This window comes from Eutrigla gurnardus, assembly GCF_963514095.1.
Source record: "Eutrigla gurnardus genome assembly, chromosome: 7".
Taxonomy (NCBI): Eukaryota; Metazoa; Chordata; class Actinopteri; order Perciformes; family Triglidae; genus Eutrigla; species Eutrigla gurnardus.
The window spans coordinates 23,291,293-23,318,469 of NC_139921.1; the positions used below are offsets into that span (position 1 = coordinate 23,291,293).

Here is a 27,177-nt window from a genome sequence, read left to right on the forward strand (position 1 = left end):
CACTGTTTAGCTCAACGTTGGTGCGTGTGTTGATTACTGTACGTTGGCCACGCTGTCTCTCCTGCAGAGGCGTGGCTGGACGCGAGGGGGCGTGGCGGGCTTTGTCACGTAACGCGCGCGCGCTCCTTCCTCGATTTCTTCCCGACGTGAGGCTTGACTTGGAGGAAAGTCTACGTCGCTCAGAAAGGAGAAATAGGAGACGGACGCAGACACACCAAACACCCTTGAAGCTGGTAATGCATACGACGTCGATAAATGTTTCCCGAAGCGTAGCCGTGCGCGTTTATATGTTCCGATGTGTGCTGTTTGGTCAAATGCGAATCACTGCCATGCGCTCTCGTGGCCCTTGTAGCCGTTGGGTTAGCTAGCCGCGGCTAACGTTAGCATCCGCGGCCTGTTAGCAGGCCGCTGGGGTTTTCGGCGCGGGGACGTGCATGCATTCAACCGACGCTCTCCAAAAATAGGGGCACGGTGCTTTGCGTTAGCTAGCCGGCAGGTGACCGCCACGTTAATTACTTGAAGTGCCTACCGGGGGCGTGTTCGTATCTACGCAATGTAGCCTCGAATGTGCCCCCCCCGGTTTGTTGGACACGTTTAACGTTACCCTTCACGTTAGAGGAGGCAGCGAGCATGTAGCTAGCCTGCTAGCTTTCTCATGCTACTTACGCTAAACGGGCCTCTGTCCATTTCCGAGTCGCAGATCCACTCGTGAAATGGCTCTGCTCTTGGTAATGAACGCAAAATAGAGCTAATTGCCTTTCTATAAACTGGAGGTAGTGGCTACAGAAGACTATGCTAAGCTAATACAAGAGTAAATATAATGGTAACCGTCGTTAATGGCTCAACCTGTGGGGTTAACCTGACACGCCTCTTTCCACTGGATGCTGGACAAAATAATGTAACACGACTAGTTTTCCCCTCGGAGGGCGGCAGCTCATTGCTCAATATTATTATTAACAATAATGGTTATTGGTGTTTATAATCCACCAATGTCTACCTTTTCTCTCCTGGCAATGGTTCATGGGGAGAGCTTCCCATCCTTTCTGTTTACCATGTGTTGTGTCAGCAACGTTGAATACACCTTTTTTTTTTCTTGGTAAACTGTACATGGCAAAACCATTTTTATATAAAACGTAGATTTTTGTGTTGCTGGAGGTGTGAGGAAATAACCTTTTATGATCTGTTTTATCCAAGTTGAACTTTCATGAGACAAGCTGAACTGGCTACAATCCAGAAAAGTCAATACTGCACTCGGTTATATTCCAACTAATTTCATAATGTGCACTGTGTTGATTTTAAATAAATAAAATTAAAAAAAGCACTAGCAGATTTGGCTTATAACTGCAGTAGTGAGGGCCAGTAATGACTTCTCAAGCCCACTCAAAATCATAGAGGAAATTTATGTAAGTTTGCAATGATATAACAATACAAATTGGTCACTAAAAAAGACATCAGTAGAAATTGGAGACAGTCTTCTGTTTTACATAATTTCTGGCAATGTCATGCTTTTGCTTCTTAAGAAAACACTGTTTGTGTCCGTGTCAAATGTATGTACTTCTCAATGTTTGCTTGTTTGATCAATGCAACGTTGACAGAGCTGTTTTTTGTCTTCAGCCTCAGGAGCAGTGAAGTGTCTTCATGGCAGTTCGTCGAGGACACATTAAGTACTTGAAAGTGAGTATGAGCTCTCAGCTTGCATTTCAAACATCACGGAAATGTGTAATCTTATCAACAGAATGTACAATCAGATATTTTTGGTCTCGAGGTGGTTGACAAAGAATTCGATGTTCAGATCCAGTAATCTGGTTGCAAAAATTTGGCTGCAAGAAATTTGAAGACTACAAAGTGTTTCCCTTTGGACAGAGCCTTATTATAATATTGCGTAAAGGCTGTTGCGACTGTACACAGTGATCTGTTATTTTTTGATGCAACTAATGATTTGATTTTTAAAATGACGGGATTAAGAGAAATCAAAAAGTGATGCATGCCAGCTCCCATCAGCTATGCCCATGTTTACGGGTTTAATACAGGACTCTCATTCATTCTCTCGGGCAGTGTATCTTACCCACCAGAATACACAATTACAACCCTTCTCTCGCATGAATGGACCTCTGTCAGGTTGGCCGCTAGACTGGTTCCCTTTCAGGCCTGATCCCGTTTGAGCCACCAGCAAATGTGTCCACCAGGACACACTGCTGAACAGAGAGTGGAAGTAGCTTTTTAATGTATTTTGAAGTCGGGCTCCATTCTCAGTGTGGGCACTTTTACATTGTGAACTAATTTCAGGCCCTTTGGGCTGGTTCTCAGACTAGACTGCAGACCAACATGTGACTGAGGTTATCTTGGGTTAAGAGAGTTACTTACCTTAATGCAAATGTAAAACTTGTTTGTGCTCTTTTATATCGGTTTTCTCAACCTTTTGTAGCTTGAGCAAGGACCACCTTCCCAAATAAATGAGAAAGTATAACATTATGAAATGTTCTACTCTCATCACTGTCTGCCATTATGAATACAAATATAATGTATATAGGATCACACATCCGTGGGAAAGTTGGCTAGCTAACAGTGTTACAACACGTTTGTCTCTACCTGATGATGTGTCGTGATTGGTGTGGTGATACTTAACAACAAAATATATTTTTAATCTCATCATTTGGCAGTACATCTGAGGTCCACTAGATCTGAGTCCCACCAATTGGCTCCTGCCCAGTGTTTGAGAATAGCTTCTTTATATTACATGACATTCCATTGTTTGAATTTCAGTCTGGCTTAGTGTAAACCACTACTTTGAGACCAATTTCTGGTTTAAAACCAGTCACATGCTTGTGCAAAATAATAAGTTCCCATTATGTAGTCTTCAAAGGTTTTAATCCATGGTTTTCTGTTGTATTGAAAACTGTATTTTTTTTTGTTGCATTTACTGTGGTGTGATCCTGTTGTTTGAGTTGGATGGAATGAATGAATGGAACAGACAGACACAGAGGTTGAAAAGGCTTTGGGAAGTACCCCTCCTGGAGTAGGGACTTTTTCATGTAGGAACTAAATTCAATCCGCTTCATCCGAACCAAATTGTAATTCTGTGTACTTTTCATGAATTTGCTTAATGCTTGAGGTCATCCACAAACATTCTTGTCTTTAAAAAAACAAACATGGGATTAGGGATTTTTTTGTTCTTAAAATTAAGGTACTTCTTTTCAGAAAGCATGCATTTTTTGTGCAGCAAAACATTGTAAGACCTGTGTAGTCTATGTATTGTTTAAACTATAGCCCTGTGTACTAGGGCTGTTCGATTTTGCCTAAAAATAAAATCTCGATTTTGTTCTCTCAAAATCCAATTTTCGATTACGATTACGATTATTTTGTGAAATGAAAAAAGGCAAAGAAATTATTTCAAATATGCTGCTTTTTTATTGAACATTTCCCCCATTGGGCTTTAAATGCAATTTGCTCTTATTAAACAAAAAATGAATGAATAAAGTGCAAAACTCTTTTTGTAAAATAAATAAAGTTTGAAAAAATATAAGAAAAAAATCAGCAAATCAGCACTTGCAAACATACAGTAAGTTATATTTCCAATTAAATAAAACAAGACATTTTCTAATTAAACTAAACTGGGTCTTTGCATGCTAAATAATAATGTAACCCATGAAGGAGGTAGAGGTGTGTGAAAAATCGATTTTACGAGTTTCACGTTTTAACATCGTTCTAAATACATAATCGCGATTACGATTTAAAATCGATTAATCGAACAGCCCTACTGTGTACTTACCCCGCTTTGTGCTTTCCGGCCCACTTGGCTGACCTACAGGAGGTGTATGACATGTCGAACGGTTATGAAGACCACATGGGAGGGGACGAGGGAAAGGACTCGAAGACCAACCTGATAGTGAACTACCTGCCTCAGAGCATGACGCAGGACGAGCTGCGGAGCCTCTTCAGCAGCATCGGAGAGGTGGAGTCTGCCAAGCTGATTCGAGACAAAGTCGCAGGTATGCTACTCTCTGAAGCGATAATACCTGTGACAGACCAGAGGGACGCTTAAACACAAGATTTTGTTTTAAATGGCAAAGGGTTTGTGTTACGATCTCTGAATACATCAGTGGTGGTTCAGCTTTATGACTTGAGGTATGGTTTGGCCTGTCGCTCATTTTCAAATGACCTTTTATTGACAGGATATCTACTGAAGGGCCTATTTTCTGGCCCCAGTGTCTTAATTGTAACTTTTATTTGAAATATATCCAAGATTGAGTTGGGTAGTAGTTTGCTCAGTTTTTCACCACCATAGACTTGTTTTTATTCATTTCAACCTGCTCTGTAGACAGTCTATTTGTTTGTTTAGCTCAGCATGCAATGTTAAGATTTGTTTTTGTTTTAAAATATTTATTTGTTTGCAGATTTTTTTAACTATACAACGTTTTTTTTGTTTTATTTTATTGTTTTCCTTTTTTTTTCTCTAGGCCACAGTTTAGGGTACGGATTTGTTAACTATCTTAACCCTAGTGATGCAGACAGAGCTATCAGTACTCTGAATGGACTAAGGCTACAGTCCAAAACTATCAAGGTAACGTGCAACAAGGTGTTCTACAATTCTCAAACCAAAGATGTCATGTCGTATAACTCTCCTGTGGCTCCTGTGCTGTCCGCTAACTAGCTAGTACATGTCAGCCCGTGGAAGTGAGACTGCTTTTACAGCTCACTGCCCTATCTGACATGTCTGTAGAGTTTGAATTTAATTTGAATTTGACACATTCTGTCAAATTGTATTTCATGTATTTAAATCCGGAAAAATTGCTTTTTCGATCAGGTGGAGTTTTTTTTGTTTTGTTGCTGTAATGTTCTTTTGTGCTTCTAATATTTGCTTATATACATAAAATCAATCAGGTTTCTTTTATAGTCCAAAAGTTTTAAAACTTTTCAGATGAATTAGTTATCATTGTCGATCCCAAAAAGTGCTAAAAATGCCAACAGTTCATTGTACTTTTTTAGTGTTTATTTCTTTCTTTTGTTTTGTACGTTTGCACCCGTAGAGTTTTAATCTGGCAATCGTTGCTTCCTGTTGCTAGGTTTCTTTTGCACGGCCCAGCTCTGATACAATAAAGGATGCCAACCTGTATATCAGCGGCCTGCCAAAGGCCATGACCCAGAAGGATGTGGAGGACATGTTTTCACGTTTTGGACACATCATTAACTCCCGTGTACTTGTTGACCAGGCCACGGGTACAACAGGTAAATGACTTGCTTACTTTTAAAAATTCTCTTTGCTAACATATGTTGTTGAAAAGAGGGAGTGCTTGTATCAGAATAGGCACTCACCAGCTGCTGTCTCATACCCAGGCTCGTCCCGTGGGGTGGCTTTTATCAGGTTTGACAAGCGTGCGGAGGCGGAGGAGGCTGTCAAAACCCTGAACGGCCAAAAACCACCTGGAGCCGCCGAGCCAATCACCGTGAAGTTTGCTGCCAACCCAAATCAGGCGAAGAACACACAGCTCATCTCTCAGCTCTACCATAACCAGTCCCGACGCTTCGGAGGGCCAGTACACCACCAGGCACAGCGCTTCAGGTAATACACTAACTATGCATTTATTTTGTTTTCCAAAGTAAAGAAGGCAATGTTTAAATCAAGCCTGATGTTGCCTATAACATAAAAGAATGATGATCCATTCAGGGTATTGGGAAATTGCGATAGGCATTTTATTTATATTTTTTGGATAAGGGAGGTCGATTTTTGCGATGTGCCCTGTCTGAACAGCTCAATTGGTTAACCTATAGACGACGTTTGTAACTGTTCTCAGTGGTTAACTGACGCTGGTTTAACGGTGACATCCCTGACCACACAATTAATCCTGAAAATAATCAACAAATGAATCAGTTAATGAAAGTTAGCATTAGTTTAAGATTGTAAAACAAAAAAACAGGTAAATATAATAATAATCAAACTGTTGATGTGGTGATAAAAATGCAAATATTTCATTTCGGTGTTGATTAATCCACAAGTAAACAATCTCTTCTCCAGGTTCTCCCCCATGGGCGTTGATCACATGAGTAATGTCGGAAATGTCAGTGTCCCTGGCAACGCCACCTCCGGCTGGTGCATCTTCATCTACAACCTGGGCCAGGACGCCGACGAGAGCATCCTCTGGCAGATGTTCGGCCCCTTCGGCGCCGTCACCAACGTCAAGGTGATCCGAGACTTCAACACCAACAAGTGCAAAGGCTTCGGCTTCGTTACCATGACGAACTACGAGGAGGCAGCCATGGCCATCGCCAGCCTGAACGGCTACCGGCTCGGAGACAAGATGCTGCAAGTGTCCTTTAAGACCAGCAAGGGCCACAAGTAGAGAGAGCTGGACAATCGGGTGTAGAGGAGAGATGGAAATAACCTGCGCCAGGCTTTTATAGCAGAGAGCAGAAGTATGAATTTTCATAGTCTGGCACATCTGTTTGGGTTTTAGTGTATTCAGAGTTAAACGACACGCTTCTGCACCTTTGTACTTGTCTAAAAGAGTGTTTAGGGTTTTTTTTCCTTCATCTTTACACTCATGCTTGGAGCTTGAGGACACTCAGTAGTTTTCATTTTTAGTGAGGGGATGGCAAGTGCAGAATCCCATGATAACCTCAAGATAACTTAATGAAAATTATCTAAAAAGTTAAAAAATACTGTCCTTACGTGTTGCATGTTTAACTGTAGGGGACTAGATAAAGGAGGCAAGCACGTCGTTCCGAGCAGCGCACTAGAGAATACGGTGCAAAAGGAAAGCCCCTTAAAATGTTCACCAATTGTTGACATTTTTGTGGATGATATAAAGAAGGAGACAAACAAGAATTCGCTTGTAACCAGTGGTTTAGTTTTGAGAAAGCAGTGCTCTATCCTGGATCCTCCTCATAAATAGAAATAGATGCCTTAAATTATCATCCATTGGAGACACAGAACTACAATACCACTCACTGTCTTGAGTCAGTCTAAGAGCAAAGCACTTTGAACCAGTCTGCTTTAGGTTACTATGAATATCCGTCTTTTTGATGTTGATCTATGACTGATTACCCTCCTACCATGTTAACACTTTTAAGCATGACAAGCTTTGGAGGTTGATGTTTTTGTTTTATTATCCCTGTTTAAAGTGTCTTTTTACTATAAGTTGTGTTTCAGGAGAGTCCTGTTCAATATGAACCCCATTCAATGAGTAGGGAATTAAGATGGACCAAAGTCAGGGAGAGATTTGATCCCATTACAGAAGAGTTTTCTGGGCAGATTGAAGGTAAAGCTTTTTTTAAAGAGGTACTAAGGTTATATCTGAGAACAACATCACTTTGGCTCAGTATGTCGTTCTGTTTTTTCTTTGATTTTGAGTTAATTTGTTTTCTTTTAGTTTGGAAAATGTTTTTCTTTTTCTTTCTCAAGGCATTGATTTCTATTTGTTAAAATGTAACTCCCAAACTTGTTTTAACAAGTGCTTACTTCAAGTTTGGAGACAAATTAATGGCCTTTTGTTAATGATTTCAGTTTTGATTTGCTTTTCTTTTCTTCCTTTCTTTTGTTTTGGTTGTTTTACTTTGAGCATAAACCATTAAATTTTATTTCTTTTTGCCGAAAGTTTTGTTTGGTTTGTTTTTTTTATTTACCTTTTTAGATTTGGTTTGGCAATTTGTTCTATTATTTTTCTTGTAGCAAATCTGCAGTGTTCATCAAAGATCCACGGTCACAAGAAAACAGGCTTTTACCGAAAGTGTTTTCATGGGACGCTTTTAAATGAAAGAAACATAGGGAAGACATTTCATAAGCAACTATTCTAAGATGTGTTTGAACCTCTGAACAATAACTAGTAACTAGCTAAAAATAATTAGCAAGTTTATGCTGTAAGTTGGAACTTTTGGTGCATTTTACTTTATTTTAATTGTGCATTGGCGTCGGGCTCAGTAAATTTGATTCCCGGGTGTTATGGGCGGGTGATGTATATTCACATTTCATTTAATTTGCCAACCGAAGTGTAGTTATCTCAAGTGAAGCCAGATTTGCTGTGCATCCGCAGCACTTGATATTTCAACACGGCATATAAGTACAGCAGTACAAGGTTTAGGCTTTTACCCCCGAACCCATGGCTCTGATCGTTGTCGAAAGGGGGATACTTTTTATCCAGCCAGGCTTCGGACAGCTCAGTGATACATTTACATCACAGTTCGTCTTTTAAAAGTGATGATTCTGGTGCATTGTCTTGTTCTTCGCGGCGGTTGAAAGGTGAACCATTACCATCGGTACCACCATTGTTCTTGATTTAACCACAAATTGAACAACATTTTAATATCGTTTTTGGGAGCAGTATCTCCCACACTTTAAGGATTTGCTTTTAAAAAAAAAATGTTGTTGCAAAAATCCACCTGAAGCTGCGTTAAATGCCTCTTTAATCTGTGTGCCCCCTTCAAAATGGGGTATGCCCTTTGCAATCTTCTGATTTTTGATCTTAAAAGTGCTTTGATTTAGTAATTCCATGTTATTTTTGTGTCATAAACCTTAACTTTGTGCAATATTTTGTGGCTTGCTCAAAGCAGCCAATAGAAAGTCGTAGTCTTGGACTGTCATCCTTTTATTTTCTATAATTTCTTTTTTCTACTGACGTTTATGTTACTGCTTGTTTTTGCAGCAGTCTAGTTGAAGTTGCATGATTAATGCAAGTGAATTTGTTTCAGGGGCAATCAGATTAAACTGCATTCCGCCTTAATTTATAAATGGTGTAAGTTACATCGGGAGGCGCAACTATTTATTTGACAATGTATGCTGTCATACTTGTTACTACTTTGAGTGTTTTTAAATGGATTATTTTGTTTCCTTGGTTTTGAAGGACACTAAGTTCAAGTCCAATAAATGTCTTCTAACATTGGATCATTTCAATAAAAACACAAAGGCTTTTCAGAGTTTAAAGAATTAAATCTCTTCAGAAGCCTATTGAGAATTTGCTGTATTTTATTGACAGGTGCCACAGGTATGGCCGTGCACAGTTGGACTTTTATTCAGATCTTAGATATAATTTAGCATTATTATCAGGTCACTTAAGTTCTTATTACCCTTAGACGATGTCAACTAGCCTTCAGCTGCTCACATTATATCTGCCCGGTTTTTATGTTCTCAGACCAGTTGTGGGAGACGTCTGCATATTTACTCCTGCAATATATTTGAACACAGTACATTTTGTGCGGCTTTTAGTGGCTTTTTGCATTTACTTTCCAGTTCATAGGTTAGAATTTATTGTGGAGGGGGAAACCGCCTTCACCAGAAATGTTTTCCATTATATTATATATTTCCACCTCCAAAGTGAGGCTTTATTTGGCACAGGCTCTCAAATATTGGATAATAAAGATTGGAAAAGCGTTGCCTGGTCTGATGATCAGAAAACGAGAAAGGTGTATCTAAGAAAAGTGGCTCCACAACGTTGTCACATACCTTCTAATATATGCAGAAGTACTGCCTGAGGTACACAGACCTCACGGATCTAACGCTTAACGGATCCTAATAAAGTTCTAAAAAATGAAGTCTAAAAATAAAAGCACTCATTGAGAGTATTTGGAGTACAGCAGGTGTTTATTAGAAAACATCAACACAAAATTTGAAGGTATAAAAACGATCATCTTAGTAGGACAATTTAAATATTGAATCATATCATGAATGTTGCTTTTAATAGCTATAAATACCAAGTCTTAACATAAAGGTTCACTTCATGAAAATGAATTTGCTCCTGGTCAGTTTTCGTTTACTTCCAAGTCTTTCGGGTTCTCAGAATTATTGTCAAAAACTGAGATCATTTTAAGGCAACTCAAAACCTTGATCAAACTTCATTAGGAATGTCTAAGTGTCACTGTCTGATCAATGCTAATCTCTTCTAACGCATGTCATTGCAACACATTAGCACGTCTGCCTGAGTGTTTAAGATTCAGGTTACATGTAATGCAACTCATCACAGTCGAATACTGGAATCATACAGTTTATCAAGTAATCACCAGTTGTTGGGGCCTCAGACGATGGCCCCCTTGATCCGAAGAGGTGGATCTATGTGCTGTAGAAGGCGGTGTCCTTTGCTGTCCATCCTATCAAAGGAGTCTCAGACTTGGCAGAGGTTGTAGCAGGCCAGAGGTCTCTCCAGCACGTTCTCGCCGTCCGCCTCGCACACGTAATCGCACCGGTGTGCGATCAGAGGAGCATCGGACATCGCCACACTCTGGTTGCCAAAGGAGATTACCGTGTCTCTCTGTAGGGAAGAGGTCACCAAGAGTACAGTTAGTTAAACGTCTCAAAGGTTTGCTTTTTCTCAAGAAAAACATCAATATTTATTACAGCTTATGAAATTGAATGAGGTAAAAAAAAAAAAAAAAAGTCCCCTATAATTAGGAGTAGCATTTTGTATTGCTTCTATTCACGTCAACGTGGAAATGTGATTTGATCTGATGACAGAAATGTGTGAAAGGAGTCAAAAATTTGCAATGTTTTTTAAAAAGCCAACCAAGCACAAACTAAGGCACCATCAAAATAACCAAATTATAACAAATTGTGATTATCATTTAGTAATAACGCCCGGTTTCAAATATGAAAATGACCAAAATATATCTCAAAAAATCAGAACAGGATCCTACTAAATGGCTAATGCACTGAAAACATTACTTTATTTAAAATTCAACATTTCAAGGGACATGACCAAGCATAATTTCTGTTATCGGGTCCTACATGAGCAGATACAGAAACAATTATTTAAATCAAGAATTTGTGTAATAATCTGATCACAGTTTTGACCAAATACCTACATGAATTCTTCTCATCAATCTCAGCCGTAGCCTTCTATGCTAACATGCTAATCTGAGATGGTGAACATCGTACCTGCTAGCAGCAGCATGTGAGGTTTTCTCATTATGATGTTCTTTCTTAATATTTCATACTTTAGAGGGATACTTCAGTTTTCGGTGGTTCAAATCCAAAATAAATGATCCTCTTACCCGGTTTGGGCCGCCTCCGTTATTGGCGGCAGCAGCGGCGGCCGTTGAAGCAGGAGTGGCTGCCTTCTCAAAGTCCTCCTTACATAGATGAGCCATAATCCCTGCGGCTAAGGCATCGCCAAGAACATTGATCATCGTCCGGAACCGATCGCTGCGAATGAGAGGGAGAAAATAATACACATAACTCCGACAGTCCTATAAGATCTACGTCTGTTCTGTATAGGAAGCCGTCATATTCTGGTGGGACTCACAGAACCCAATCGATGGCCACGATCAGTGAGATGTCAGCAGGCGGCAACCCCACAGAGGTCAGGACAATCACCATGGTAACCAGACCGGCCTGAGGAATCCCTGCTGCGCCGATGCTGGCTGCCGTCGCCGTTATACTGACGGGATAAGAGCCAGGGGAGGGGGGATGTGAGACCAAATGCTTCTCAACACCGAGAACTTCATCCCGACCATGAGTTTGTTCTCACCTGATGGTGACCAGCTGGCCAAAGTCCAAGTCATACTCGTTGACCTGAGCGATGAAGATGGCCGCCACCGCCTCGTACAGAGCTGTCCCGTCCATGTTGATGGTCGCTCCCACCGGCAGCACGAAGCGAGCGATCTGCCGGTCCACTCCGCAGTTCTCCAGGAGACACTTCATGGTGATGGGCAACGTGGCGGAGCTGCGGAGGGAGAGAGCAAGGAGGTCTGGTCCAGGTGCTCAGTGGACTTCAGTCTTTCCTTCTCAAACAGCCTCCTCTTACCTGGATGACGTGGCCAGTGCAATGACGAGAGCCTGCAGCAGCCCCCGGATGAAGGGGAAGGGGTTTTTGTGCGTGAAGAAGAAGAAGAAGAGAGGCAGCAGGATGAGGCCGTGCACAAACAGACCGGCGAGGACCGTGATGAAGTACATGCCCAGCTTCTCTCCCAGGTGGGCCGGGTCGTGCATGTCCAGGATCTTCCCGGCCACGAGGAACACGATGCCGAAGGGGAAGTACCTGCATGGAGGGAAGTCAATTCTTTATTTCGACAGCGAATAACATTAGGATTCCCTGCATTTCAACGCTTAAAATGCATGAGCTTGTGACAAAATACTCGACTTGAATGATTCATGACAACATTTTGGTGCTCCAGTCCACAAAGTTTTCCAAGTTTGCCGTGGAAGAACGTGACCGGCCTGACCTCAACCGCTTTGGGATCAATTGGATTGCCGACTGTGAGCCTTGTTTGCCTTTATCCCCCAGCGTCAGCGCCAGACTGGGGGCGGTTACAGCAGCAGATCCATGCATTTGGAATGAGCATTGGTGACAACATACTTTGGGCCACACGCAGTGATGCTATCCCACCCGCTTTTATCTATTTGTTAGATGACTCACTACTAATCCTATTCATGCCTGCCGTGAGAACCAGCAAGGACACTTGACTCTTCCCTGAGCTGCTGTGTGAGATTTATTTGAAGGAGTAATCCGGCTCTGCCGTGTGTTTGTCTGTCGTCTTTTGGGACACGTGTGTGTGTGTGTGTGTGTGTGTGTGTGTGTGTGTGTGTGTGTGTGTGACACAATGTGTCTATTTTTGAAGGTGTGTGTGGGAGAATGCAATCTTACCACATAGCCGCGTTGATAATCTTCATGACGCACTCGTTGATGCACTGGCACACGTTGACCAACGGTGCTCCACGTTCTCCCATCTTCCCCAGCAGCAGACCTGAGAACAGGCGGTATATTCACATGTTTGAAGTTAGTAATGATGGTGCCACTGTCTCACTGATAAAGGGTTTCCACTTACATAATTAAGGTTAATTAACAGCTACTTTGTTCTACTCCATTTCAGTGGGAAAAAGTGCACTTTTATTTCCACGTTTACATAAAATAAACCATAAATAAACAGAATACAGAAAGACGATGGAAAGATTATCCAATATTTCACAAAAACAAAAATATGACAAAAAGTTACAGATGTGTCGTATATAAAGTAGTCCACCATGAACAGCTACAACAGTAAAATTCTTCTTATTAGATCAGAAACCATCTATAAATACAAACAATCTACAAAATATATTTTATCAGTTATAGAGACCATTATTCCAGCTGGGAGCAGCCGTTGCCATGTTTAGAGCCACGTGGAAGCTATAGATATGCTCTGTTGAATTAAGGACTTTTTATGTTTATATAAAAAGTTCTATACTTTTCCATAAGTAGAGAATGTTTACTCACACAATAATAAGCTTGTTGTATGCAAGATAATATCTTTCTAATTAACTAAAGAGCCAAAAGGACAAAGCATCATATTCAATCATTTTTATAGAACCTGGCAACCCAAAAATAGTGTTTGGAGATGTTTTCTGTGGGATTGTCTTACCCATGGTGGCGGAGAAGATGACAATCCCCAGTACGTTCATGCCCTTGCTGCTACTCGGGGCGATTTTATACTTGATGTCGGGAGCGGGGGTGATCTCCAGGAAGACCGGGTGGCCCAGCTGAGGGTTGTGGTAGTCGGGCATGACGTACACATAGTTGGCCTGAGAGTCTTTCACATCAGAGTTCTGAACAATAGGTACCAGGTCCGTCCGGTACTGGAGTTGGGATGGAAGAACACAACCACAGAGGTTTGTGAATATGTGTTGAACATTGAATTAATGACCAGTATTGTACAATCCATTGTGAGTTTCCTCCTTTATGTCCACTCACCTGCTGAAAAGTTGCTTCAATTAGATTTGAAGGGATCATGTTCCTGTGAAAGACAATATACAGACGAATCAGATCATACATAAATAAATAAACAGACTTTGGCTATTATCACTGCTATTGTTTGGTGCATAACATGAGCTGAAGACTTTTGTATATGCTTTTATGATGTCTTGCAGCAATTCTTGTGCTGTACTTGAAAAGTAACTATTTTTCAACGTGGACCCTATTTCCCCATGTGTTTGTGCCTAATAGGGACAACAATTGGTCCAGTATTGAACAAAAGCATCTTCTCTGTCTATTTTATACTTTTTATTATTTAGAAAGTTTGTCTGTATGAGCGAACGTTTTGGAGATTCACTTAAATCTTTTAAAGTAACGTGTTGGATATTGGATATTCAGTTGTCTTCTACTTGGACACAATAACAAACAGATTGGATCCTTTCCATAATGTACTGGTTCAATTTAACAGAAATGTTTGTCCCCATTAGTCAGTGAGACACAAAACAATTGGAAAATCTGGTTCAAGTGGAAAAATACAGAGGTCAAATGTCAAGCTTAAATGAAATATGCCTTTATTTATTTATTGACCATTTGGGATCACATCCTTGGTCATATTGTGCTCTTATTTAACAATTTTTCAAAGCAGAAATTTCTATTATGTGGAAATGCTGCTTTTATTTATGTAAATAATTGGAATATTTCTTATGCGACTGACTGTCATAATCACCATACATTCTCGATTGACTTCTGGGGCCATGCATAAATTATATGTACCCACAAAAACCATGCATAAGCCATTCCCCACACATAAACTGGTATTTATAAAAGAAATAGTGTTAATATCAGACCATACACAGTTTTCTAGAAATACCTGCAGGGAGAGTCATAACCATATAATGTAACCTTATTTTTAGATGATACAAAAAACGAGGAGGCTTCATACTAAAATCGTGTATACTTTTCTAACAGAGGGGATTATAAACTTCAACACAACCAGGAGAAGCAGAGAGAGGCGCTCACGTGGACAGACATCATCATACTGAGGACACAAGCTTGTCAAACATGTAACTAACGTGTTTGACAAGCTTGTGTCCTCAGTATGACGACGTAAGACGGCTGAAACGTACACCCGATCTTTGGCTTACAGCAACAGATACAGCCTACTAATAATAATCAGGTTTAAGGAGGAGGAATTAGTGGATCTTTGACATGAATTGCCCCTGCAGTAAGCCTGGGCGCACACACACCTGACTGCAGTCTACCTGACACGACGTAATACTGCGCAAGGACCTTCTGAGAAAGGGCAGGCTTAACAGATCACAGCTAAGTGTCTCCCTATTCTTAGCCGACCTGCTGCGTAGGTGTGACACTGCACGTGTGTTTTTTTTCCTATTTCTTTGGATATAGCGGCAAAATCGCTCCCCCGCTGACAAAAAAAAGGTGCATATTCACATTCTGATCGATAGAAAGGTGCCATTTTTGTTGATTTTATTATATCTTGTGCCGTTTGGTCACAACAAACCACATTTCTAGGCGAATTGAACGCTTTCTGTTCTCATCGTGAAGTTGTGAGACATATTCGGCTCTCCAAGAACTCAAACTGATCGCTTGCGATCTTGTGATTAGTAGCATCCTGTTCCTTGGGGAAGCACAGCAAGGTCACAGCAAATCCTCATCCTGGAAAAACAACACTAATAAGATTGAATCGGAAAATCTGGAATCTCCGGAAAAGCCGGTACCAAGAGTCGGCTTTTCTCCATCTCATGGAAGAAGTGAAGCTGGAAAATACTTTTGTCACCTGAGCCTTTCCAAAAATATCAGAGCCCCCGTCACTATGTCGTCCCATTGTATTTAATGTGACATCAGCTTCCAAAAATCTGTTGTATAGTCAGCTGCTCTACATCCAGATGGATTGGCACCAATGTTCATGGTTCTTTTCCTCTGTTAACATTGTCATTGCCAGCATGTTAGCATGCTGAGATTAGCATTCAATTAAAGCGTTGCGATGCCTAAAGCCCTGATTATGCTTCCGCGTAGTGACAACGCAACGGCAACGCAACGGCAACGCAACGGCCACGCAGTTGCTTGGAGACCGTGATGGTTCTGCGTTGGGTTTACGTGTCGAAATGCAATTCAATGCCACACCGGTAAAGGGCGCTATGTTTTTTGTAAAGACTGACCGACCGACTGAGACTCTTGACGTATATCGTCGTTAGCCTCGTTATAGCCTATTTGTTTACTTTCCGGCTTTAAACGTCCACAATTTTTCAGAACTTGGTGTTTTATTTCTTTGTGCAAAAGCGAGAAGGTGCAAACAATAAAACGAGGTGCAAACAATAAAAGTAGCCTTTTAAAAGTTTAAATGGCCGTGTTTATGAGTGGAAACCGGATAGCGGTCTCCAGCGGATGTAGTTAGCGGACCAATCACAGCCAATGCCGCTGCGTTGGCGTTGCGTCGTCTCGACACGCGTCTAGGATTTTTGGGAGGTGCACGTCAGGCCCTTGCGTTGGACGTAAGGGGTCCGCAAGCCCCCTTGCGTTGTGTCGACGCGGAAGCATAACTTGGGCTTAAGAGCAGCTGCACTGAGCCACTGGCAAGGCTGCAAACTGGTGTTCGTCACGGAAGAAGGAATTACATCGAATCGTGCCAGAGGTCAGGTGCCGAGCAGCGCGGCCATGTTGGAAATCACATACTTATAAGCCGTTCCGTCTGATCGTGACGTAGAATCGAGTATGTAGCGTGTAAAAATTGGATAGTGTGGATTTTGTGTTGGTGAGAAATTCCCCGATGGATACATTTGCGAAGAGTTTCTGAGTACGAGACGTGAGCTTCTGCCCCACAATGCATTGCACCTGGGTGCCTCGAGACTGGGTGACAGTCTTAGCCAGGCTAAATATGTTATCATGCAAGAAAGTAAACATTCGTTTTAATAACATCCATTTGTCGGTGTTTACCTGATGAGGTCCAGCAGGGCGTCGGCGGAGGTCATGACCGGCCCCGAGCTTGAGTGGTGGCCATCTTTCTCTGAGCCCGTCCCCGGGTGAATGATGAGCACCAGTACGATGCCGACGATGACAGCGATGAAGGTCGTCCACAGGTAATAGGTGATGGTCAGGACTCCCAGCCGACCGCTTGCCTTCGTGTCCATGGCTGACAGGCCGGACATGAGACTGGAGAACAGAAGGGCTTCTGGTTACAGCTGCTAGGAATTCCAGGTGTGAATATGTGAATACAAATATTGCATTGGGGCTTAATCTTACAGTTGTAATAACATGAGGAAGTGTATCTGTTGGTCTAATGGAGGAGTGATGCATTTCATAATTCTTCTCTGAACGGGGTACGAGAGAATGAGACCGCTTTAATCTAACAGCTTCAAAACACTGCGGCTGTTGGCTGGTGTTTCTGAGCCTGGACCTAAGCAGATGAGGAGTTTTCTTACCTGGAGGTGATAAGCGGCAGAATCAACATCTTTAGCATCCTCATCAGCAGCTCTCCAGGGAAGGAGAAGTAGATCTTAGCCTGCATGAGAGAGAAACGCCTGAAGCAAAACCTCATTTCTAGTAAGGGCCCAAGACCAACACAATGCTGTTTTAAATTATTTGGTGACGTATTATTTAAAGCGCCAACATTCACTCTCTTTTACTTCTGTTTTTGGTCTCCACCAAGGGAAAAATATCGGGCTTTTAACTGCTTTTAACTATATTAATATCCCTTCACTCTGTCTGTCTGATGTGTGAAACCTCTCTGTGGGTTCGATGCCTTTCTTCTCGATTTATAGCAGCTTTGACTATTTCTGCACTTGACACCCGTTTCCCTGTTATAGGCCTACGTCCTGCTTCTATCTGCCTTCCTGTTACATTAAATGACAGAAGTGACCAGGACAGACTGGCTGTCAGAAGTTCCACCGCATTCCCGTAAAGGTGACAATATATATTGAGAGTCTGTCAGATCCAAAGACATATTCTACCCATCCATACCTGTGTGGACAGGTTGAGCGAGCGGAGGCCAAATCCAAGCACACAGCCCATCACCACGGCGAAGACCGAGAGCGTCAGCAGGCCGTTCCTCTTGCCGTAGTCTTTCACGTACTCCCTGGCTTTCACCGACACCAAGCTCGCCATCCACTTCTTCAAACATTTCGTCATGATTCAGGTTTTTCGGACTGTATTCCAGCAGGGACGCCCCCAACCCCCCTCCCACCCCCCCCTGCCCCCCAGCCCGTGTGACTGCGGATGTCCCGAGTGAATGCAGGGTCGATTCAGCGGGGGCTGTGTGTCCACACAGGGATCCGAGGGCTGAGGACGGCTAGTGGAGCTGATCAAAGGTGGGTCCTGTCTGACGCTGAGGAGCTCATCCCGACTGTGAGAGGAAGCGGTGACTCGCTGATTCCTGGAGAAGCGTCGCCTAAAAGGATTATCCCTATCCCATGCTTCTCCACGGGCCAACGCGGCTCATTACAGAGGCTCAACACTGATAAGCTCCACCATGCATGGCTCATTATGGGTTATTACTACCCGCCTCCCAGAAACAAGTGCTTGCTCTTTTGACCTCTGTGACTTTCATTCAGGTGGACGAGGTCACTGAAACGCCAACTTTTGCTCCTCAGTCGTCGGTGTTTAGGACGCGCCCTGACACTTGTCTTTGGCACTCATAGGCTGTCTGCTCAGGAATCGCAGGCCATAAGGTCAGGACTTGGCATTTGAATTGGAAAACCTTGTTGATCTCCGATGAGCAGAATGTGTTTTATTTATGTATGGCTGTAACAGGAAAATAATCTAAAATAAAAATGTTTCAGCCACAAAGAGAGCTAGCATGCGATTGTTGGGCTGAGTCCATGTCCGTTCTCACGTCTCGTTAATTCCGTAGTCGACCTGTGTCTGCCGACGTCACGCTGATCTGGGAACGGATCCGATGTTGACTGCTGTCCAACAATGTCTGCCTAAGTCACCTGTCACCAATCCAATAACATCTAATCCTCGCCTTGAACAATACACGCAGCAAGATCAACGAAAGCTGCAAAAGGGACGCAACCTTTCCAAGGTTTGTCTTTTGGACACACAAACATGTACTTAAACACTGAAAGTAGTCTTTTACTGAGACTTCCATGTGGAAAATGAACATCTTCTAATCAAAGTGAAGGGACTGAGTAGGAGATAGTGGAATGAATTATGAAACAGTTCTGCTAACGTGAAAAATACATCTTGATGTCAATTTTCTATTTCTGAAGTGGAAGATAGGTCTGAAATGTGTCATGTGTCTATTAGGGTGAATATGTAGTGTGTGCTTGGTGAGGTTTGTGTCAGCTCTGTGTTCACTGGTCTGTGTCTCCTCAGCAGCTGCAGAAGGTTCCTGCTGGAACAGCTCAGCTTCTCTGCAGTCTGACTGAGGGAGGTTTTTGTACGACGACAAATCACTGTGTGAACACCCAAGCACCGCTTATGACATGGAAACTCTGACAGTAATAAACTGCTGCATCTTCAGCCTGAACTCCACTGATGGTCAAAGTGAAGTCAGAGTTCCTTCCACTGCCACTAAACCGAGATGGTGTTCCTGATTGACGTGTGCTAGCTAAATATATCAGGAGCTTTGGAGGCTGTCCAGATTTCTGTTGATACCAGGACAAATAACTACCACCGTAAACAGGCTGACTAGTCTTACAGGTGAGAGTGACAGTGGATCCTGGAGTAGATGTCACTACTGGAGGCTGAGTCACAGTCACCTGACCGCTGCATCCTGCAGGACAAAACAAATCATTCATTCATCAGCAGAAGGAAAGGAGAGAAAAGGCGAGGCGTCGTGTTTGAGATGTTGCCGAGCCAACGAACCTGTAAACCAGCAGCAGGCCAGCGTCCAGATGAGGATGGTGATGAGAGTCATGGTGGTTGTGGTCTCTGCTGTGTTGACTGACAGATCTGAGTCCTGCAGTGTTGAACTCACAGGACTATAAAGCTTCTCAGTTCACTGGAGGATCAGCTGACGATGCAAATTGCCTGCCCCTCATAATACGGGACCGTCCCACGTTGATGAACTTTAAGACTCATTTAAAATTGTGGCTCAGGGAAAATCAAAGCTGCACTCACTTTTAACTGCATCACACACTTCATTATGTGTGTCACTCACATGTCCTGTTGCATCTTGTCTTGTCTGTTGTTGTTAGTGTTTGTCTTGACCCTCAGATTAAATATGAGGGTGTTGTATGTATGTTACTTTGTTTTTATGTTTTCTATGTTTTCTGCCTGGGTACAATAGATGAAAACTAGCCATTGTACTATCGAGTATTTACATTGTGTATTTAAACTGATGTCCATAAATATGCACTGTCCCTATTAAATAAACAAATAGTTCAATAAATAAAGCCTCCTCTCTATGGGAATGATTTCTCTGAGTTTTATTTGTTTCACACAAAGAGAAACGATTTATTCATCAAGAATGTAGCATGAACCATAAACCATCATTAAATAAAACTGGATCATAATGAGCCTATTTTTGTATTTCTTTTACATATTCAACAAGAAAAATACCGTCTTGATATTTTCAGTATTTAATACATCTGTTAGTAGAGGAGATGGTCGTATGTTTATTTCACTGACATTTGAAGAGAAAATTGGACGCAAACATGAGAAGACATCAGCTGTAAAAATGATCACATATGTTTTCAAAACCTCTCACCCTGACTCAGAAAACCCAGCATGACAATCAGAGTTATTGGCAACATCATCCTGAAGCAGTTTTCAGTGTGAGTACGAGAAAACAGTTCAGACTCACGGTGACACGAGAACTTAAAACTGCGAGGAGCAGCGATGCATTCAAATCATGCAAAACCCGTTTGGGCCCAGCTGTGGTTGTGGAAGTGAAAGGGAGAGAGGAGGTGGAGGAAGTAGAGGCTACATCTCCCTGTGGACTGATTCAGAAGAAACGTTGGACTCTGCATCTCTCTGCTCCTTCTGCCTTTGCTGGTAAATAGATACAGGCCGCCCTCTTCTGGCTGACTCCATATTACCATGACATTTAATTTGTACAGCCCTTTGCTCTTCTCCTGATCATGACATCAGTCTAATCTGGATGCTTCAGCTGTGATACTATAGAGGTCTCAGGGGGAATGCTAGAAAACTGCACACTTGCTTATCTTCTCCATTCAAGATTTGTTTAAGCCCTCAAATCCTTTAGGTTTCTTGTGGCTTGTATTTTGAGCATGTCCTTGCTTTCCTCTGAAGGTTAAAGGATTATCTGCATTGTTTAAGGTTTTTTTAAATGGGTAATAATCCCTTAAAGGGACTGTCATTCTTCAATCAATGTAAAAGTTGTGTTTATGGATAAATAAATAATATCACTCTGCTTTTTGTGAAAAAGCTCTTTCATCAAGTTGTCATCAAGCGTTCCAAAAACATCAGTGTGAAACAGGTTGAATCTTAAGTTGATAAAGTTGATAACATGCTTTTGCTATTTGTCCTAAAAGAAGAAACCAAACGTGTCACTCAGAGAACGTTTGTTCAGTTCAGATTAATTTCCTCCTCTGAGGCGTTTTGGTGAATTCAGGCTCTGCTCCGAGTGTCTTTTTGAAAGATGCTGATCCTGGTTCAGTTCACTTGGCTCATTCAAGAAAGGCTTTTCACATTAAAAGAAACCTTTATGAAACAGTTGGTTGACAGAAAGAAAAACACACACAGGTGGGATGTTTTTCTTCTACCAGCTGAGTTGTAAGGACACTGTGAGAGGAAATGAGTTCACAAAGATTCAAACGTTGTCAGTTTGAATCTCAGCAACATCAACGAAAGCTGCAAAAGTGACGCAACGTTTCCGATGTTTGTCTGTTCCTTTGTGACCTTTTTAAACCTGGACACACAAACATGTACTTAAACACAGCACTTGAGTAAATGTGCTTTGTTTATATTCTGAAAGTAGTTTTATGTGTTTTACTGAGACTTCCATGTGGAAAATGAACATCTTCTAATCAAAGTGAAGGGACTGAGTAGGAGATGGTGGAATGAATTATGAAACAGTTCTGCTAATGTGAAAAATGCATCATGATGTCAATTTTCTATTTCTGAATTGGAAGATAGGTCTGAAATGTGTCATGTGTCTATTAGGGTGAATATGTAGTGTGTGCTTGGTGAGGTTTGTGTCAGCTCTGTGTTCACTGGTCTGTGTCTCCTCAGCAGCTGCAGAAGGTTCCTGCTGGAACAGCTCAGCTTCTCTGCAGTCTGACTGAGGGAGGTTTTTGTACGACGACAAATCACTGTGTGAACACACTGCCAGTGTGGTCACTCTGACAGTAATAAACTGCTGCATCTTCAGCCTGAACTCCACTGATGGTCAAAGTGAAGTCAGAGCTGCTTCCACTGCCACTAAACCGAGATGGTGTTCCTGATTGACGTGTGCTAGCTGCATATATCAGGAGCTTTGGAGGCTGTCCAGATTTCTGTTGATACCAGGACAAATGATTATTATTGTGAACAGGTCGACTAGTCTTACAGGTGAGAGCGACAGTGGATCCTGGAGTAGATGTCACTACTGGAGGCTGAGTCACAGTCACCTGACCGCTGCATCCTGCAGGACAAAACAAATCATTCATTCATCAGCAGAAGGAAAGGAGAGAAAAGGCGAGGCGTCGTGTTTGAGATGTTGCCGAGCCAACGAACCTGTAAACCAGCAGCAGGCCAGCGTCCAGATGAGGATGGTGATGAGAGTCATGGTGGTTGTGGTCTCTGCTGTGTTGACTGACAGATCTGAGTCCTGCAGTGTTGAACTCACAGGACTATAAAGCTTCTCAGTTCACTGGAGGATCAGCTGACGATGCAAATTGCCTGCCCCTCATAATACGGGACCGTCCCACGTTTATGAACTTTAAGACACTTTTAAGACACTCACTTTTAACTGCATCACACACTTCATTATGTGTGTCACTCACATGTCCTGTTGCATCTTGTCTTGTCTGTTGTTGTTAGTGTTTGTCTTGACCCTCAGATTAAATATGAGGGTGTTGTATGTATGTTACTTTGTTTTTATGGTTTCTATGTTTTCTGCCTGGGTACAATAGATGAAAACTAGCCATTGTACTATCGAGTATTTACATTGTGTATTTAAACTGATGTCCATAAATATGCACTGTCCCTATTAAATAAACAAATAGTTCAATAAATAAAGCCTCCTCTCTATGGGAATGATTTCTCTGAGTTTTATTTGTTTCACACAAAGAGAAACGATTTATTCATCAAGAATGTAGCATGAACCATAAACCATCATTAAATAAAACTGGATCATAATGAGCCTGTTTTTGTATTTCTTTTTAATTCAACAAGAAAAATACCGTCTTGATATTTTCAGTATCTAATACATCTGTTAGTAGAGGAGATGGTCGTATGTTTATTTCACTGACATTTGAAGAGAAAGTTGGACGCAAACATGAGAAGACATCAGCTGTAAAAATGATCACATATGTCTTCAAAACCTCTCACCCTGACTCAGAAAACCCAGCATGACAATCAGAGTTATTGGCAACATCATCCTGAAGCAGTTTTCAGTGTGAGTACGAGAAAACAGTTCAGACTCACGGTGACACGAGAACTTAAAACTGCGAGGAGCAGCGATGCATTCAAATCATGCAAAACCCGTTTGGGCCCAGCTGTGGTTGTGGAAGTGAAAGGGAGAGAGGAGGTGGAGGAAGTAGAGGCTACATCTCCCTGTGGACTGATCCAGAACATGAAGAAACTGGTGACTCCCTGTTTCTCACCTCTCTGCTGTTTCTGTCTTTGTCAACTTTCCCAAAGGCCTTTGTACTGATAAATAGTTGCATGCTGCCCTCTGCTGGCTGTTAATGGAGATGCTCCAGATGTGACACTGATGGATTTAGGGGATCAATCATGTGTGAAGGGTTAACGATCCCTTTAGAGGCTTTAATTCTTCAAACAAATTCAGGGCTTCATCCCAAAGCTGTGTGTATGGATTATGAAGTCATATTCTGCTTTATATGTCTCTGCTCTATTTTGTTACTGATTTTATAATAGATGATGTTATTATAACATCCTATGGGTTTCATGCCTCTCCTTGTTTTGTCTCCTCTGTTTCTGTTGTGCATTTTAATTGTGTTAAATGAATCAAATCAAAAATATTATTCTGCTTTTTTCTCCAATAGAAATTTGAATGAGTTTAACATCATCAAGCGTTCCACAAACATCCGTGTGAAACAGGTTCAATTATTTGCAGCTCTGACACATTTCAGCTGAGATTTGAGTCACTTCCTGTTAGGAAAGTTTATTTAAAAAATATTTGACTCTTCATCCTAAAAGAAGCAAGAAGTTTTGTCCAGTTGGGACTGATTTCCTCCTCTGAGACGTTTGATGAATTGTCTTCATGATACAGACTGATTTTTGATTGATTGATTAAATGTATTATTGTGTCATGCATAATCAATATGCCCAGCCCACAAGTTTAGTTTAGTTTAGTTTAGTTTTTTATTTGTGCAAATAAGCAAGATTAAAAAAAAGGCAAAAAGATTTGCATAGACATACATAGATGCACGGGTGGGACAAAAGAAACCCCGAAGGGCTTATTAAGGATGTCCACCTGACATTAAAATACAATAAGGTAAAGAAAATAAAGTAAAAGAAAAAAAAGACAAACAAAAGTCAAATTAAAGAGATAAAACAACTACAAAGTCATTTTACAAAAATGAGAATACATTTGAGTAAAAGTAAAAAAGCAAAGTAAAGATGTAACTAACAAGCAAAAAGACAATACAGCATACATTCAGTTTATCACATTATCATAGGCTTTTAAAATTAGGTACATTTTAAGATATTTTTTGAAAGTAGCTAAAGATGAGTGTTTACGTGGAGTAGCTGGAAAACTGTTCCAAACGACTGGACCTCTGTCCCTAATAGAAAACTGTCCCAGATTTGTTCTGAAAAATTGCCGGTGAAGGAGATCTACAGATCTGGTCTGATGACTATGGATCTGTGACCTGGTTATAAAAGAACTGTTAAAAGAAGAGGGAAGTAAATTATTGAAAAACTGGAAAACAAAAGTGCCGATCTGAAGAGTATTCACATCATATATGCTTAACAACTCCAGATTCCGAAATAATGGAGCACTATGAACGTCCCAACTGGAGTTGGTTACAGATCTAACAAATGTTTTCTGTAACAGAAAAATCGAATTTACACTGGTTTTGTATGTACTAGCCCATACTATATTACCATAGGATATAAAGGGATAAATAAGGCAGTAATATAAATCCATACAAATTTTCCTTGACAGCACGTGTCTTACTCGTCTAATAACCCCAATGTTTCTAGCCAATTTATTGGACACCTGTGATATGTGTTTTTTCCAATTGAGCTTATGGTCAATAAAAACCCCAAGGAACTTAACATTGGAAACATTAGCAAGTGCATTGTTCGCCATAAAAATTGGCTGGATCGGATCGGATAGAATAATATTTTTAGGCTTAAATATCATATAAGCACACTTCTCTCATTAAGGGATAATTTGTTGAATTTGAACCAGTTATCCAGCCGATCGAGTACGCTATTCATTCGATCTATCAACTTGTGTTCATCTTTATCGGTAATGAAAATATTTGTGTCATCGGCATACAAAATAAAAAGAGCTTCATCAGATATTAAATGCAAATCATTAATATAAATAAGGAATAAAAGAGGTCCAAGTATGGAACCTTGAGGAACTCCACACTGTAGATGACTGTAAGTCGAGTTAGCTCCATTCCATACTACATACTGTTTCCTGTTGAACAGATAACTTTTAAACCAATCAAGCTCAGTCCCAGAAACCCCATGAGCCTGAAGCTTAGTTAATAATATATTCGGATCAACGGTATCAAAAGCCTTGGATAAATCAATGAACACTCCAATTGTGAGTTCCTTGTTGTCCAAAGCTGTAGATATTCTGTTAACTAATTGGACCAGGGCCATAGAGGTAGAATGTTTGGCACGGAAACCAAACTGATAATCATACAATAAATTATTGTCTTTAAGATGTGCAATTAATCTATTATATACAATTTTTTCAAGAATTTTGGAGAAGCAAGGTAATAAAGAAATTGGTCTATAATTTGAAAATAGTGATGGATCCCCATTTTTAAATATGGGAATAACCTTAGCCCATTTCAGTTGGTCTGGTACTACACCTGATTGAAGAGAACAGATAAAAATGTGACACAGTGGTTTTACAATGGTGGGGAGACACTGCTTCACTAATTTCATTTTGAGATCATCAAAACCAGCACTTGTTGACTTTAGACTTGATACAATATCCCATATTTCTTTTTCATCCACAGTAGAAAAATGAAACATTGATTGACTGGAAGGAGGTCCTGTACTGTTAGAATAGAGTGGTGTTAGAGGGATTTTTGCAGCCAAAGCGGGACCAATATTGACAAAATAAGTATTGAATTCTTCAGCAATTTCAATGGGATCCTCAATACTAGAATCGTTGTTATAAAATATGCTCTGAGAATTAATTTTTGATGAGGGTTTGTTGATAACTTCATTAATAATGGCCCATGTCTTCTTCATATCATTTTTTGATGTATTCAATTTCTGTTGGTAATGATTTCTCTTAGATTTTCTCAACATATGGTTGAGTTTATTTCTGTACTTTGAATACATATTAAAGTTCAGGGGAGAGGGATTTGTCAAATAGTCTTTGTATAGTTTGTGTTTTTTTGATATGCTCTTTTTGAGCTCTTTGGTCAGCCAAGATTTGTGGATTTTGGGCTTAATGGATTGTTTTTCCAATGGAAAGGATTGATTGAAAATGCCAAAGAATTCATTGTTAAAACTAGAGTATGCTTTAATCAAATCATAAGTTGACAAAGTTGAATTCCATTGATTACTAGATAAATTATTTTCAAATTTCTTCACATTAGACATCTTGAAGTTCCTTAACAACACTCTGGTAATATCTTGACCTATTTCATTGGAGTGATAAACTGTAAAAATAGGAAGATGGTCTGATATATCAGTTAATAATATACCAGATAATCCGTTTTTATTTGTATGGTTGGTAATGATGTTGTCAATTATAGATTTACTTGATGAAGTTATTCTAGTGGCTTGTGATATTAGGGGAAAGAAAGCATTAGCAAATAATGTGTTCAAAAATGTTTCTGAATTGGCATGAAGTAAGTTTATGTTAAAATCCCCTAGTATGAAGCACGGCTTCTTTTCTTTCTCAGTGGAATTCAAAAGCTTGTCCAGATTATCAACAAAGGAGTTAACATTTCCATTTGGTGGTCTGTAAACACAGCCGATGACAGTACGGCCAGAAAAACATGGTGCATTCACTACCTCTATGAAGATGGATTCAACATGAGAATTTGTATTGGCAATATCAATTGATAAATCTTCTCGCAGGATGTATTTGATAGAATTTTTCACATAGAGTGATACACCGCCCCCTGGTCTATCTTTTCTGTGGTGATAGAGATGATCATAGCCGTTCATGGAATAAAAAGACACTTTAGAATCATTTAACCAAGTTTCAGTAAAACCCATATCGATAAATGAA

At 40.9% G+C, this 27,177-nt stretch overlaps 2 protein-coding genes across 3 annotated transcripts; one reads left to right on the forward strand and one right to left on the reverse strand.

The window, feature by feature from the left end:
* Window positions 1-135: 135 nt before the first annotated feature.
* elavl1a (ELAV like RNA binding protein 1a) lies at window positions 136-8,945 on the forward strand. Of its 2 annotated transcripts, none has more exons than XM_084012679.1 (7): window positions 136-233; window positions 1,615-1,674; window positions 3,797-3,989; window positions 4,458-4,561; window positions 5,064-5,226; window positions 5,335-5,560; window positions 6,014-8,945. In XM_084012679.1, exons 2-7 carry the CDS (start codon window positions 1,639-1,641, stop codon window positions 6,336-6,338), a joined length of 1,047 nt encoding a protein of 348 aa, XP_083868805.1. In that variant the 5' UTR covers window positions 136-233; window positions 1,615-1,638; the 3' UTR covers window positions 6,339-8,945. The 2 variants fall into 2 exon arrangements, with proteins under 2 accessions (XP_083868805.1, XP_083868806.1); XM_084012680.1 differs by having other exon boundaries at window positions 139-233; window positions 3,809-3,989.
* Window positions 8,946-9,561: 616 nt separating this feature from the next.
* On the reverse strand, window positions 9,562-17,823 carry slc1a8b (solute carrier family 1 member 8b). Its single transcript, XM_084013134.1, has 11 exons — window positions 17,628-17,823; window positions 17,090-17,169; window positions 16,605-16,820; window positions 13,650-13,692; window positions 13,321-13,534; window positions 12,567-12,666; window positions 11,727-11,960; window positions 11,451-11,645; window positions 11,226-11,360; window positions 10,975-11,125; window positions 9,562-10,235 (listed from the first exon to the last, which is right to left on the reverse strand). The coding sequence occupies exons 1-11, from the start codon at window positions 17,793-17,795 to the stop codon at window positions 10,089-10,091; spliced, it is 1,683 nt and encodes a 560-aa protein (XP_083869260.1). The 5' UTR covers window positions 17,796-17,823; the 3' UTR covers window positions 9,562-10,088.
* Between the last annotated feature and the right edge of the window lie 9,354 nt (window positions 17,824-27,177).

Excerpts from the sequence above, each read along its gene's own strand:
- elavl1a (XM_084012679.1), top strand. The coding sequence starts at position 1,639 with ATGGCAGTTCGTCGAGGACACATTAAGTACTTGAAA. Across the intron at positions 4,562-5,063 it reads TACAGTCCAAAACTATCAAG|GTTTCTTTTGCACGGCCCAG; the intron begins GTAACGTGCAAC and ends TCCTGTTGCTAG. Across the intron at positions 5,227-5,334 it reads CCAGGCCACGGGTACAACAG|GCTCGTCCCGTGGGGTGGCT; the intron begins GTAAATGACTTG and ends TCTCATACCCAG.
- slc1a8b (XM_084013134.1), bottom strand. The coding sequence starts at position 17,795 with ATGACGAAATGTTTGAAGAAGTGGATGGCGAGCTTGGTGTCGGTGAAA. Across the intron at positions 12,667-13,320 it reads CATCTTCTCCGCCACCATGG|GTCTGCTGCTGGGGAAGATG; the intron begins GTAAGACAATCC and ends GCCTGTTCTCAG. Across the intron at positions 11,961-12,566 it reads ATTATCAACGCGGCTATGTG|GTACTTCCCCTTCGGCATCG; the intron begins GTAAGATTGCAT and ends CCCTCCATGCAG.